The sequence below is a fragment of the Brienomyrus brachyistius genome, chromosome 15, assembly GCF_023856365.1.
Source record: "Brienomyrus brachyistius isolate T26 chromosome 15, BBRACH_0.4, whole genome shotgun sequence".
NCBI lineage: Eukaryota > Metazoa > Chordata > Actinopteri > Osteoglossiformes > Mormyridae > Brienomyrus > Brienomyrus brachyistius.
Window position 1 is genome coordinate 6334022 of NC_064547.1, and position 15028 is coordinate 6349049.

The 15028-nt window shown below is 40.2% G+C and overlaps 1 protein-coding gene across 3 annotated transcripts; it reads right to left on the bottom strand.

The window, feature by feature from the left end:
* Positions 1-1767: 1767 nt before the first annotated feature.
* On the bottom strand, positions 1768-14378 carry LOC125708816 (basigin-like). 3 transcript variants are annotated; one of them, XR_007382546.1, is made up of 10 exons: positions 14141-14377; positions 9870-10220; positions 8450-8615; positions 7366-7454; positions 6843-6982; positions 5973-6243; positions 5482-5600; positions 4769-4793; positions 4596-4674; positions 1768-2768 (listed from the first exon to the last, which is right to left on the bottom strand). XR_007382546.1 is itself a non-coding variant. In XM_048976645.1 (9 exons), the coding sequence occupies exons 1-8, from the start codon at positions 14202-14204 to the stop codon at positions 4614-4616; spliced, it is 1155 nt and encodes a 384-aa protein (XP_048832602.1). In that variant the 5' UTR covers positions 14205-14378; the 3' UTR covers positions 1768-2768; positions 4596-4613. The 3 variants fall into 3 exon arrangements, 2 of the variants coding, with proteins under 2 accessions (XP_048832602.1, XP_048832601.1); XM_048976645.1 differs by lacking the exon at positions 5482-5600 and having other exon boundaries at positions 4769-4781; positions 14141-14378; XM_048976644.1 differs by lacking the exon at positions 5482-5600 and having other exon boundaries at positions 14141-14376.
* Between the last annotated feature and the right edge of the window lie 650 nt (positions 14379-15028).

Below are 15028 nucleotides of genomic sequence, written 5' to 3' on the forward strand. Positions count from 1 at the left end.
TGTTAAATGGTTTGTCTGGAAAAATGAAAAGCAAGATCACTTTTGGAGGAATAAAGTAGCAGGATAATTAAGCAGTAATTTTAAAAAAGGGGGCATTTGAAGAACAAATGTAAACAGACATAAATGCAACATGCTATTCCGTTACCTCTGGTGTACATCTAACATGGAAGATCACAGACACAACTCCATCCCTACCGTAAAGGATGCCGTGAGGGGTTTGCCTTTCATCGGCAGGGGTGAGAATGCTAGTCCAAATGGAGGGAAACATGCCACAGTCTGTAAATGATTGGGATGGAGATTTTTTTTAAGAGACAATGACCTGAAGACTAAGCACCAAAGTGGCTTGAAGACAGTGAAACGGGGATAATCCAGTGGAATTGCTGTCCAAAAGAGACTTTATGCAAAGTGACAGAACTTGCACAGATCTGCCCAGCAGGATCCCTCAGTAGAAGCACAACGCCAGAAGACGTACAGCAGCATAACAGCTGCAGCTGCTGCCAAATGTGGCTCTACCAAGTGTTGATTCACAGGTGTGAGTATGTATCTACGCTGGACCCCCCCCCCCCCCCCCCCGCACCCCACCAAAACAACAGCTCATTTCACAATAATTCTCTATGTGTTGAGTAGGCAGCGTCAATCTAAAGCTAAAAGCCACTGAAATAAAAAGATGCAATTTACATTACAGAAATGTGTCTGAATTGTACTGCATTCTTGAGCATTTAATAGAGTTCATGAAATAAACTCAAGTCTTGAAGACCAGGTCAACCGAGAGGTTGCCTTAATGAAACGGGTGAGTTAATTGAATACAGGCAAAGCAAATTAGGATTTTTTTTTCCTCCTCAAAATAACTGTTCTAAAAAAACCTCTGGCAAAAATAACCAATCACCCGTGTGGAGATATACAATGTAATTGTCTTAAGCTTAACAAATATTGAAAAAAACATTCTATTACTCAAAAAATTGATTAAAAATGCACCTAGACACATGATATTGTATGAGGTTCACGTTATTTACATGGCAGATTGAATGTATGGTCAATTTTAAACATACAGTATAATCGAACATAAAATAAATTTTAAAAAATGAGTACAACAGCCAGTATATATGACAGACCAAGTAACCTACGGCACCACCAACAAGTTGTCTGTAAGGAGAAGGTCATTCCCAGCAGCTCAATAAGGGTGGCCAGGAACAGCCATCACTAATACAGCTAAGGTCCTGCTCATCTTCAAAAGGCCAAACCATTCCAGCCCATAACCATTTATCCAGTACAAGGTCACCGTGAGTCTGGAATCTATCCCTGGATGCAGGGGACACCCGTGACCTGGGATCCCCGGTGCCAGTCCAAGAGCGGCAAAATCCAGCATAGTTTACAGATTTCCCTGCTGAAACACACCCTTATCAGCTAATTACCAGATTTACAAGGTGTGCCTGAGCACTGAAATCTACACACTGTGTTGTAAACTGGCCCCGCGGGACCGGAATTGGGTGAGCCTGCCCTAAATGTTACACCAGTTTGCTGCACGGTACACAACAGCCTTACCAGACCAGACCAGTCAGCAGGCAAGGCTAAGGGTCAGTCTCAGGCTGGTGTATGACTGGATGGGACATTTTTAAAACTACAATGAACGTTTCGTCTTACATTTGAAATCACAGTCGGATTCAATCTCACACAGAAGAAATTTCTGAGATGAAACACCTCTAACCAGCAAAAGCTCACACAATTCTGTTTATATAACATACAGCTGACTAATGACACAACACCAGATAAAACAAATACATTTATTTCAATCGTGCAAGTTGTTACAGCAGTTAGTAGTCAAGTTATTGCTTGTTAAATACGTTAATTTCAGATTCTTAATTTATATTTTAAAAACATCCTAAAATTTAAACATAGGAAGACAAAAAGAACACGCCAGGTGCAATAGTAATACAATATCTTGCTTGGACTTTCCACAAAAAGGGTTAAATAATGTAATAACTCATTTTAAAGGATGCCACAAAATTTAAGTTATACATCAGGTATCAGTCTCGGGCTTTGCAAACAAAACTCTTCAAAATGATGTAAAGCAGCTAGCAGATCATCGTAGGACATTTTACTGAGGATATCTGAAAAATAATGATAATAATAAAACACATTTTTAAAATAGTATTTCAAGTTTTGAGCTTGAACAGCCCAGAAACATCTGAGGAGTAACAATAGCCAGCATTAAATTCCAGCCCTGGAGTCCGTCAAACAAACTATACAGTTATTACAACCATCAGAAAAAGCCCAAAGGGCCCCACACTGCATTGTTTATGGAGCAGAACAGGTCATTTCCACCAGGCTTCCAGTAATACATGTGTGCCGGCATGTGGTGAGGGGGGGTCTCTGTCACCAGAGGCTCCACCAACCCCTCCCCCCTCCCCAGAGGATGTTAATACTGGTGCTGGATAGCTTAAAAGCGCACGCAGGACTGGTCGACTGAGAGGAAGCACACACACACACACACTCGCAGAGAAAACAAAGACTTCTGCATAAACAATAGATAGGCCCAGAGATTAAAATAAATGTGAATAAGCTCACACAGTCATAGCCATAGGCTTCCATGAACTTCTTGATAGCATAGAGGACATGCCAAAAAAAGAGTAAGAGAAACATCAGGAGTATATTGGTCCTTTAGACATAGTTTACTGAAGAAAAACCTGTGAAAGAGGAAAGGATTTCTAGAACAGACTGGATGGTGCTCTCTGCTCCACGTGAACATCACATAGCCACCATCAGGAGTCCTATAGGGAGGGAAAGGGAGCGAGTTACACTCCAGCAGAGTTTGACAACACTTGATATTCGGTTAGCTTGCAACTGGACACGGCACTGTGCATCTTTGGCAGCACAGCACTGTGTGGATCGTGTTCCCTCCAGCCCTGTAAACCCCAGGAGATGCCGAAGACCTGCTGTGGGCTTGAAGCGCTGCATTAAAGGAAGGCTGCAGCGCGACCGCAGGACCACTCGCTGCGGCACATGTCAGCCGCTTACCGCCACCTCTGACCGCTTTGTCCCCATCAAGGGACATTTGTGGAGAATTTGGACAGTTGGCGACAATAAGAACTTGAAAGCGTTAAAACCCCCTCATCGCCAATGAAGCAACTAATTACAGGATGGACTGCTGTAAGCACATCACATAAAAACAGGATTAAATTCCACAAAAATCATGTACTTCATCCAAGCTTCTCTCAGTCAAACACTGACAACTAAAAACAGTCGCTGCAATGGAGCCTGTTCTTAATTTACTCATAACTTTGCCAATGTCATTTCAGCTGTTTGTAAATATTATATTAAGTCCTTAAGTATCGGCTACAGTGTGATTCGATCGCCAGATCAACCAAAGAACCGAAGACGGAACTGAGGCGATAGTCAGCATGTCCTTCAAATGGCGATGACACTTTAGTGCCCGTGTCTGACTTTTGGGCACTTCAACGTCTGTCTGTGTGTTCAAGCTTCAGCATAAAAACTAATTCTGCAAACATCCGTAGCATTTAAAACTCCTTATGTAACTAAATATGCATGTCAGAATACGGACATGACTAATATTAAGCTTGTTACACCCATAAATGGGCAACAACCCAAGCTGCCTTCCTACTCGTATCGATGACACAACATGAAGCTGAAGCTGTACCCAATACCACCTGTGTCGCACAGCAGCCTAGTAACTGGTCATGAACTTGTGCTGGGTGAAAGGATAAACAAAAGCTGAGTTTGTGAAGCAATTGTTTTGCAACTTTGGGTTCCACAGAACAGCCCTAGAGGCTGGAGCTCAACGGCACAGTAGAAAAAGTTGCTACACAGGGACCCGATCTTCCATAACCCCCCCCCCTTCACTTCCCACATGGTGCCAGAAATATTACAGCTTCACCCTGGTGCTTAGTTTTTAGCTGCTTATGTGACCACAGATTACTGGTAGTACATCCATAACTTAGGTCTTTGGAGCTTGGTGATTAGCCAACAGACTTCTCATGTATTTTATACTATTCAAAATAGTTTCTTTCTTCTAGAATATTTGTTTACACAAAACATTGAATTGTAGTTTTTTTTCTTGTCAAGTTATAAAACACATTTAATCATGAATACATAAATTCTTGATCATCGACAGACCAAAAATTATGGATGGCCAAAATGTACTCTTTTTTGAAGAACACAAATTACAAATAAATCTTAGATTGCTATATGCAAATTCTTGGTAAATAAACTGGCTTAAAGAATATTCAATTGCTGTCACTAATGGAGGTCCATTTAAAAAATGTTTGAAAGAGGACCTCATTTGCTGTAAGGCTGGCAAGGTCACAGCAGTGACACTCTTCAATTCTCAGTCTTCTTGTCTGCAAGCAGCACGTTCCTCATGTGGCCATTGAGGGACCCTTGTCCATCGAATCGCAGTGACAAAACTGCGGTCTATTACCACTCGGTCATGGCAGAGGCAAAAACCACCAGGCTGGAATTTTGGTTGAAAACTGAAAGTGCTTTTATAAAGTAGGTCTATTTCAGCCAAACTCATGGCTCCACAGTTTGATTGTGCAGGTATGAGTCAATCATTCATTCAAGCTAAATACCTACAGTACCTTCATCGCCATCCTTCTTCAGTTACAGTTCCTCTGCCTCACATTTTTGTCCTTGTGGTTGGCGGCAGACTCGCTCTTCCTGGGGTGGTGGGGGGGATGACATTTGCGAAAGGCCACCAACAGAACAATGCCATAAAGTTTATTTACTTAAATAGTACAAAGGCTTGACTTACAGTGGAGCAGACCCTACATTGTCATCTGTGAAGCAAAAGGAGATAAATGGAAATGATTAGGTACTGGAGCACGACAGCAAAGCAAAATCAAATCATGGTTATGTTGCATGAGGGAGCAATAGACATCAAAAGGGAAAGTCTGACAAATTTTATTGGATATCATTAAATTCTTTAACAAGAGGAACATTGCTAAGAAAAAGTATTAATCCACTCTCAGGGCTTTAAAGCAGACACACGATTTCATATACCAGTCTGCAGACTTACTTCGTTAACTTACTACCTGAAGTATTACTCTCAGTGCAAGATCATGCGGTAGCAGTAAATTGAAAAGATTTTATAAACAATAAATGACTTCCAATGAAATCCCAGTCAAAACAACCTGAGCAGTATCCATGCAGTATTTTGCTTTACGTGCTATTAAAAGAGTTTCCCCACTTAAAAGTGACATCTTTATGCATTCAGATAAAAGAATGCCAGTTTTCAAATAAGCTCTATCACAGGTTATGCAAACATGTTAAACTATACATAGCGTTTCACACATGCATATATAAATGTGGCGCTTTTTAGCCACGCCCCTTGTCATTAGATGCAGTGAAAGAATTACAAATTTAGCACATTCATTTGTCATTGGCCACTCTAAACACCCCCGCAATTAATTTGATTATTTCATTAGTGACACCACTCCAATCTGACGTGCGTTTTTAATTACTCACCAAAATGTTACAAAAGCAGCAGCAAATAAAACAAAAATTATAATAAATAAATAAAATAAAAACACAAAACAATATAGGTTGTTCTAGTCTGGTAAATTAATGTTCGTTTTTAGTTAAATCTAAAAGAAAAACATGGAAAGGAAGCACAAATCACACAAAGGTTTAAAAAAAAAGAGAAGACTAATAAAGCTATATTTAAAAATATTAAAAACAATAATCTTGAACCAGTGCGATAAATAGAACATGCAAAAAGTAGCAGAGGGCCTGGAGTTCGGCACTATTCTGTAAGACAATGTCACATTGTAACTTCTAACACTAGGGGGCATCAGTAACTATCCCACAGCCACAAGGGCCACTCCTAATATCTCAGCTCCTAATATGAAGTTGTGAGAGACCGTATGCACAACATTGACAATAAACCCCACATGTAATCCATTTAAAATCCAGCACTTGTTAACGATAAACACAGCACAAGAGAAGGCGTCACGCACCGTCACCAAGGTCCTCGTGCTTTCTCCTCTTCTCAAAGATGAAGATGATGGTGACAAGGATGATCACCTCCACCACGATGCCGAGGAAGGGCCACAGGGCGGCCAGCCGGCTGCGCACACGCAGTGTGATGACATCGAAGTTCTCACCAATTTGATTGCTTCCCTGGCAAGTGTAGGTGCCAGAGTCTGTGTTACTGGCCGGGTTATGGATGTACAGGGTGGTCTTGTTGCGCAGGGTCTTGATATTGTACTTTTCGTTCTCTGTGATTTCCTGAGAGATACAAAAACAAAAAATAAAGCTTAGTTGTCACTACAACGGATGTCATACCAATAAAAAGCCTTAAACACAACACTGACGTGATTTTTGTCCAGGATTCTGCTGTTCTGCTACGCAGTCACACATGCATTGTGTGTGGCTGCCTACTATGTTATGGGGCAGACCATCAGCTGCAGAATTGCAATATCAGTGCAGGATGGCAGCTGTAAACCATTCCAGATATGGTCCATTGCATGGGATTTCTGCAGGTGTTTTGGCATTTTCCAATTTCAGCACAGCAACATTTCAGTTTCGGTACTCAGATACACCACTAACGTCAAACATTATTACTGTCTGAAGGCAGATAAGGTCAATCGAATGATCTGGAATGGCATTAAGTACACACAGAGCACCACATGGGAAATGTTCTCACAACCAATACTTATGTTCACTAAAATTCCCAAATAATTATTCTGCAGTGTATACACATGCCTACGTGAATATTGCGAATAACTAACAGCACCTATACCACATAATTCCAAAGAGCCCAGTAAGAAATTGGGTGGTTTCTTGAGAAGACAGAAGGGCTTATCTGCAGGAGGGATCTGTCCTACCTTTTTATTCAGGCTATCATCAGTGAAGTACCATTGCCAGTCGTCAATGTCCGGGTAGGTGCTGCTCTCACAAATGAGCACTGCTTTGTCATTCTCAGTCACGTGTTCGTTGTGCTTGGGAGCCACGACACGGGGGAACACTGCCAGAGGAACCATTCACACACACACACGCACACACACACACACACACACACACACATACTGCAGTCAGTGACGAGTGTAACAAATTGAAAACAATTTTAACTAAAATAAAAATTCAATTCAGCCATCCTGCAATCATTCCCACCTCTCAAGACAAGTTAGCCGTAATGTTCTCAGTGCTGCATACATAACGGATACTTAAATCATCCTGCATTAACTTTTTTTTTAATATATATATATATATATATATATATATAATATGCAATGTGCTCTTAATATGCTAGGAAGCATAAAGAAACATCAAGATCTCTTGATAAGGGTCAGGCATTCTGTTATATTACTTTCATGCAGATCTAAATGAAGGGGGATATTTCAAACTCACCTGAAAGATTTATAGACTTGTGAAACTCAGTAGCCGCAACAAAGACACAAGAAAATTCACCTCCAAATTTGGTGTCAGTTTTCTCTACTCTAAAAAAATAAAAAAATAAACTAACTGAGGAGTTGCCACAATCACAAGAATTGCACCACTGTTATTATGGTTTACACAAGGCTGGGTGGGACGGGAGCACAAAAGGTTCGCATGTATCTGACACTGCTGTCTGTCCTGGGGCCACCTTGCTGTTATTTGGAGCCTGTCTCCTGTCTGCCATTCCAGGAATTAAGGTCACACTCAAAGCACGTTAATCCCCAAAGATCAGGGTATGCTGGAGGTACATCCTCCTGCCACGACTACGAGCAGCAGAATGGCGCGTGTGCATGACATGGCCACAGGCCGAGGCAGATGGGGAGGAGGGCTATGCATCGTAAAACAAATTAACCAAGACACAATAATGTTCACTCTTATATAATGACCATAATTAACCAAATTGAAGTTATTCAATATTTATCCTATAGGATGCCTTGCCTTCATGAGGCAAAAATATGCACATAGAGTTAGGCAGAAGACTGACCTGACCCCAGAAAACAGGAGCACCCAGAAGAGACCCACGCAGTACAAGGAGAGCGGGCAACTTCCACACATGCAGAAGGTTGGTGGGCTTTGAACCCATCACAACATGGGTAAGCAACCCTGATCCTGGGCTGCCGGTATCTTGCAGGTTTTCTATCCTACCCGATGAGTTGCTATCTGCTTGAGATCAGGTGTGGTTCAGCAGAGACCAGGTAGGATGGAAAACCTGCTGGATTAGGGTTGCCTACCCCTGCATTAGAAGGTGCGAGGAAGGTGTTACCCATTCAATCACCATTACAGTCTCTCACACCAACAGCCAGAGTTTATCTGGCTTCAAGTCATTTCCCATATCGTACTTCATTGGGCTGCAGTTTGACTGACCTTGAAAGGCCAGTTTTCCCAACCTATAACAGGTGATACCTTAAGATTGACAGTAATTGAAACCGTTTCCATTTAAGCTGATGAAGCTGTTCTTCAGAATGTGACCATACAACACCAGAGCGAAACAGCCTACTTGTACTCGGTAAACGCCACTGTGGAGGAGCGGCGCGTCTCTTCTATCACTTTTCCATTCCTGGTCCAGTGATGACTTTTGATGGGAGACGGAGCCTCAGTGAGGTTGCAGCTGAGCACCTCGGTGGTGATATTAGCCTCTTTTGGCTCAGTCAGGATGTACGGGCCTATGATGGAAAAATTAAAACCATTAAAAATGCCAAACAAAAACAGCTGGCAGGCCTTATTACTCCGGTTATTATTACTATTAGTAGTAGAGTATTACTCTATGCTATGTACTTTGTGCAAAGGAACAGGACTCAACATGTTAGTCATTAGTGACGATCATGTATTTATACTAATTCAAAACCAATTTTATAATAATTTATGGCTGATGAAACCAGCTACTTCTTTATAAAGGATACGAAAGCATAAACAAAAAAGAACTATGGGGACTGGCTTTGCATTTTACGAAAAAGTACAGTTGCATTCAGTACAGTTTAAGTAAAAATTATACAGTATTTACCTGTCAGGATAAAAGGATAATTTTTCCAGGAATGCATGTAATTTTTTACCAAAAAACACAGTTAACATAAGTGAAAGAGCAGCTGTGGGCCGATAACTGATACACAAGTACACATTCACTGAATAAAGCACTACGTGTGGTAATTTCTGCTTGTGAAAGTGGGAAAAATGCTTACTGATTTTATCTGCATTTATGTTATACTTGTATACTTGCATATCAGTTATGCCAATCCCTGCTTATGGCAAACCAGGAATCACAAAAAAAAAGCAGAGAGGTGCTGGTTAAGGACCATAGGAGCCAGGCTGGAGTTTAAGCCAAGGGCTAAAGTAAGTATAGGGATGCAGAAGAAGGAAGCACGAGCAAAAGCAGCAACCAACTTGGATTTTCAAGCTGTGCAGACGGCTAGAGAAGAACAGGCAGAGGTCAAGGGTCTTCGGATACCGCTACAAGCTGTGGAATCACACAATTTCACCTAAAGGCAAATCATACCTTAAGGCTAAGTGGGTGAAAGGGACAATCACAATGCTGTCACCTACTGCTGTTTTCCAACTTTTATGCAAAGACTTGAATGGAACATTGCCAGTTTGTGCTGACCTTGGTCCAGATTTTAATTATATTATTAGAAATATATACAATTTAAAGTTTTAATTTGAGAACAGGGGAAGCAGGATAATACATCACCCAGGAACAAGCCAAGCAGCATTAACCATTAATTAGTAGCTACCTGGGTGAATTCTGCTATCCAACTTCCCAGCGCCTATGCCAATCTAGCAAAGCTGGATCTCTAGACCAACTAGAAGGCATAGGGAACACGGAGGATCAAATGCAAGGGTATGTGGGGTGGGGTGAGGTAGGAGCAAGACCTCTTAAGATCATCCAGAAGAGGACAAGCTGGCAGGTAACCGCCAGCACTCACGTTCAAACACAACAATGTTAGCCTGCGAGCGGATCCACTTGACTTTGGGCGTCTTCCTCAGAGCATTGCGCTCGGGGTCGTTGGAGGCCCTGCACTCATACGTCCCAGAGTCGTTGCGTGTGACGTTCAAGATGCGAATGGTGCTGGCGGCATAAGTATTGTATGTGGTCTGGATCCGGACTCGATCCTTTCGTGCCCCATCAAACAGCTGAATAATTGTTTCTTCAGGTTCTTCCCCCTCAACGTACCACCACTGCACCTCTGGGACGGGAAAGCCTACGACCTCACAGTGGAGCCCTGTGCTCCTCCCAGTGACTGTCGTCTGGGACATTGGGGATTTAATAAAGCTAACTAAAGGTGACCGTTCATGGGTGTAATTGGGGTGTTGGGGGGGTATTTTATTAATTAAAGCAAGGGTTGGCAAAAAAGGAAAAGAAAAAAAAAACATGTTAGAAAACCAGAAAAGACACGGATTAGACATAGTGATGAACTATTTCAGCATTCTGCCGGTAATAATTAAAGTAATGCAAATTCATAGTCGATTTACACTTTAAACAACCAAAGAACAGTAAACAAAAACAAATCTAAATAGAAGAAAGTGAAAATAAACATTAAATGAAAGGACGATTATGAAGTGGAAATTTACCAACTGAAGAATTAGGAACACTTTTACAGTGAAGTGTAACATCAACCCAATTTCTTTCATCTTACACCAAGGAGAACTTGTACAAACACTGTTCAAAAGCGAGCCTCGAAATAATAACATTCTCATAGTACAAGGCGTCCTATAGCAGCCCTCCTATTGAATTCCACTACTGAGCTTAAAACAATGCAAAGAGATCAAAGCACTGGCAGAAACAAGGCAAGCTTGTCCATCTACTAAAACAACCCAAGGAATGAGAAACTATAACAATTAGCCAGAGACGAATGTTCCGAAGAGTTGAAACAAAGCAAATACGTCAAGGTAGTTTGTCATTTTTCCTAAAAATAACATTTCACATGACAGTTGAGCAAGGAAATGGTAAACAAATAGACAGAACTGCCACATAGTTGAATAGAAATGAATAAAAACCCACATTAAAAGGTTTTTAATGAGAATTAAAACGATATTGGCCAATGACAATCATATGACCTTTGTTGAGTCACCTTCATGGCTGTCTCTTTTCCAGAGAACAAATATTGATTCTCCTTCTTCCCCTGTCATGTTAAATAAACTGAAATCCAGGAAATCATGCATGCTGCAGTAACGAAATGAGGTTTACCTCAAGCCATATGTGGTCGAGGTTCAATGCGAGTACCTCAGTCACACAGCCTCAGCTCATTGCACAGTTTTATGTACAAGAACGGCCATGAATGGCTCATGGCTTAAGATGGTTATTAGGTTCATCAAGATGTTCATGGCATTCACACATCATCAATAATAAAATTACACTGAGCTCTCCAACCCCTCACTTAAAATGAATAAAGGAGCTCTGCTTTATATATAGGTTTATGAGGTAATTAAAATACAGGAAAAAGCTTTCTTCCAAATGATTAATACTGAGCTACTCAGCTGACAGAAGAAAAGAGCTTCCTAAGAGCAGAACAAAACTATATACAAATTGCTTCACAATATTATATTGCAACAAGATGTATCGCAATGTATGAGATACAAACCATGTAGAAATGACCACTGGTTGCTGTGTACAAAGTAACACTTTTTTCTGTGGTTATTTTAATACCCATGTAGAATGATCTCTCAAAATGTGTGTTCAAATGCAGAAAATATTATGGATCTGCAGCAGTAGAGACTGTATTTACAGATTTCACACATAAAATGCATACTGTCACGGATGAATTCATCAGCCTTCCTGTGAGCTGACCTGCCAAATATGAGCTGGACACAGTGTAATATATACACTGTCCATGAGGCTGAGGTTATACCTCCACACTCACAAATTCAAGTTCATATAAATAAACTGCATTATCAAACAGAGTGACGTCATTGACATGGACATGCATCATATTAACTCGCAGCATATTCTGTGAATTTTTATGTAACATGTGGGTGCATTATATTGTCACAGAAACAGCACCATCAATCCTGACATATCATGTCATGGCACAATGACACTTATTAATAATATTTAGGTTCTTATATGGTGCTTGAGTGAAAGACAGAACTTCGGCATGCTGACTTCCATATAAAACTAAAAAAATAATAATTTATAATCAAACATAAAGCATATTCATAAGCAAACATCCTGTGCAAAGGAGCTCATCCACCAATACAAAATGGCTAAAATGAAAAAAAAATCGTAATACATGTAAAGATATTAAAAACAGGTTAGAACACAAATAGCTGTTTTGATGTAATAGTGAAGTATTCAATGCTCTTGCCCCTCCCCTGGTACATGAAAATAGAGAAGAAAATATTTATGACCCAATTCTGACCAAAAGCTGTAGGTAGGTTGCGACCAAAGACGGACCATGGGATGAATCTAATTATACCTCTCCTCTGGAGTGGTCACTTAAGTAGCTGACCACAGTGACACCCTATAACACTCTACAATGAGGACAAACAAGTCTTCTCCAAAATAAGTAAAAGTACAGGCTTATTTTCAGTTTTTTCCCCCACCGCATGCAGCTGATTGCGGCTAAGACCAGGGCACAGGGCTATCAGATCAGAAAGGTATTAAATTATTGAGAACTCTACGAAAAAGAAAAAACAGATGTGTATTTTTCTGTCAGCAATGTTATGCGTTCTTTGCAGCTCAGCTCTCCATCTGAGGCTAAACATAGCTCATTTTAATTACCGTAAGTTTAACCTACCCGTTAGCATCCGGAATGTTACCACATTACATCTATGTTTGTAAAGCACTTTAGAAGACCATCAATCCCATGACCATCTTTGGAATGTCTAAGGCTGGAATATACATGCACACTAACCCGGCCAAATCACTCATGAAAAGAAATATGCAACAGTGCCAAAACTAACAATATACAATAATAATAATGATTTCAATGTTTCTGAGAATTCCAATTGTCAAAATGCATATGTATTTACTAGAAAGGTTGTGTAATATTTATAAGATCGAAGAAAGATTTTTGTGGAGGGATTGTGGGGCGGTGATGTGAAAAACGTGTAATGGAGAAAGCTACCAATTCGAAGGCTCTCCTGTAAATCGGTGGGAAATTTATTCTTTTTTAAAGCACACCATTATATACACAAACAAAGGTTCCTATTTCGGAATTTTTGTGCAGTCACCTTTTCCACAAATGCCTGACATTAATGATGCAGTACGGTTGTAATAAGATTAATCTAATCACCTTTCTGGTTTCCACAGTGTGAAAGAAGGTTCCCAAGTCAACAAAGACCGTCCTGGATCGCCATTACAAACCGAACACCAGAGTAGGCGTAATTTGTTTACTTATTTAATATCTTATTTACTGCATTGTACTAATACTTGTTGACCATGTCTAAACGTGGTATAGCACTGACCGGAGAAAGTATAATTTCATATATATATAATAAGAAATAATTTTCTTATAATTTAAACAGTCTACGTGGACACGTAGCTGTCAATTGCAAAACGACAAGTTCCTTTTTTAATCATAAAAACTACTGTCATGCACCTGTCGCAATACAGCTATTGTCACATAGAAAACCGCTAATGACTACAGTACTTCTAGCTACCAAAAGTTTTTTTTTTGTTTGTTTACAGATTGTTTCTGTCAATGTCCATAACATTAAAATACAAAATAATAACATATGATATGGGTACTTGTATTCTTTGCTGATAGATCAACGGAAAACAAATGCACTGTAAACCACAAAGCAATAAAATCCTCATGTGTATTGAATTCCTCTAGAGATCATGTAACACTTTCGGCACTTAGGAATTCAAATAAAATTCGTTTTTTTTTTATTACCCAAGAGACCCTGAGATAAACAAAGTAACACATTTTAATTTAGATTTAATAATCCTCAAATTAAATGGTCACTTAAAATATACCGAAACGGCTACCTGGATAGAACATTACAATTAGCACCAGTCCGATCCGGTTTCAACTACTGTATAACCCGTGTTCTAGCTGGTGCATTTTTCACAGCAGGAAAGACACTTAGAAACTTTTTTAAATGGAAACGAATAATGGTACGTAATAGTACAGTATAAATAACCTGCTGAAGTCGCGTCACATGACGATGCGTGAGCCCGCACGGGACTGTCAGCATCACTCCTCTAAAACGCTTTCAGAAACGTTACTCAGCAAGCTATGAAACACCTTACCTGTTTCTGAAGTGACTTGGTAAAAACAAACCACAACCGCACCAAACACCCATAACAATGCCATTCTTGGCCTTAAATACTATTCACGGAGGTTTAGTTCTTAAAAACCGAGTCTATTTGCCGGAAGATAGACAGCTGCCGATCAGAGCGTTAATCCGCTGCTTCTCTCAGCGTTTACTAGCGCTCTATTGGCTTGATTCGCAGCGCGTGGCTCGCACGTACACAGAGCCGGCCGGCGGAGGGCGTGTCCATAGATATATGGGCGTGTCAATTCGCGTCACCGCACGTCATTGCGACTTTGTCACGTGACCAGAATTTCCCGAAGTATTTTGTTTTAGTGTTTACCTTATCTACCTAACGCGACGTTGAAATATAGAAAGAAATCACCATCCACGAGCTTAATTATCATGTCAAGGACAAATTAAAACTGAAAAAGAATAGTAATAATCGGTTAAATGTAGTTCATGTAAGCATTTCGTTTTTCTTCAAGACATTAATGTAACAGTGTTTGTGTGTGTATATTTCCTGTAGGCATAAACTGTCATGAATTTATTCATACGTTAAATATAATTACTTAAGATTTCTCGTCTGAGCAGATACTGGGCAAACATGGATTTTTGAATACAATACAAAATTTTCTCCTTTGTTATGGCACCAGCCTTGAACTGAAGCTAGCATAACAGACGACATTCAGTACACACTCCTGCATTTTCAACAAGAGACTTGTGGTTTCATTCCCTTTACCTTCTTATGAAGGCCATTATAAGTCATATCTGAAGATCAACAAATTGAATCAATCATTATGTCATCAGCTTGTAATCTTCCACAACGCGCCAAGCGGATCTGATGATGACTGCAGAAGAAATGTTTTGGAAACATTTCAGGCCC

Excerpts from the sequence above, each read along its gene's own strand:
- LOC125708816 (XM_048976644.1), bottom strand. The coding sequence starts at position 14,204 with ATGGCATTGTTATGGGTGTTTGGTGCGGTTGTGGTTTGTTTTTACCAA. Across the intron at positions 10,221-14,140 it reads CCAAGTCACTTCAGAAACAG|TTAGCTTTATTAAATCCCCA; the intron begins GTAAGGTGTTTC and ends GGTCACCTTTAG. Across the intron at positions 6,983-7,365 it reads CAAGTCTATAAATCTTTCAG|TGTTCCCCCGTGTCGTGGCT; the intron begins GTGAGTTTGAAA and ends TTCCTCTGGCAG.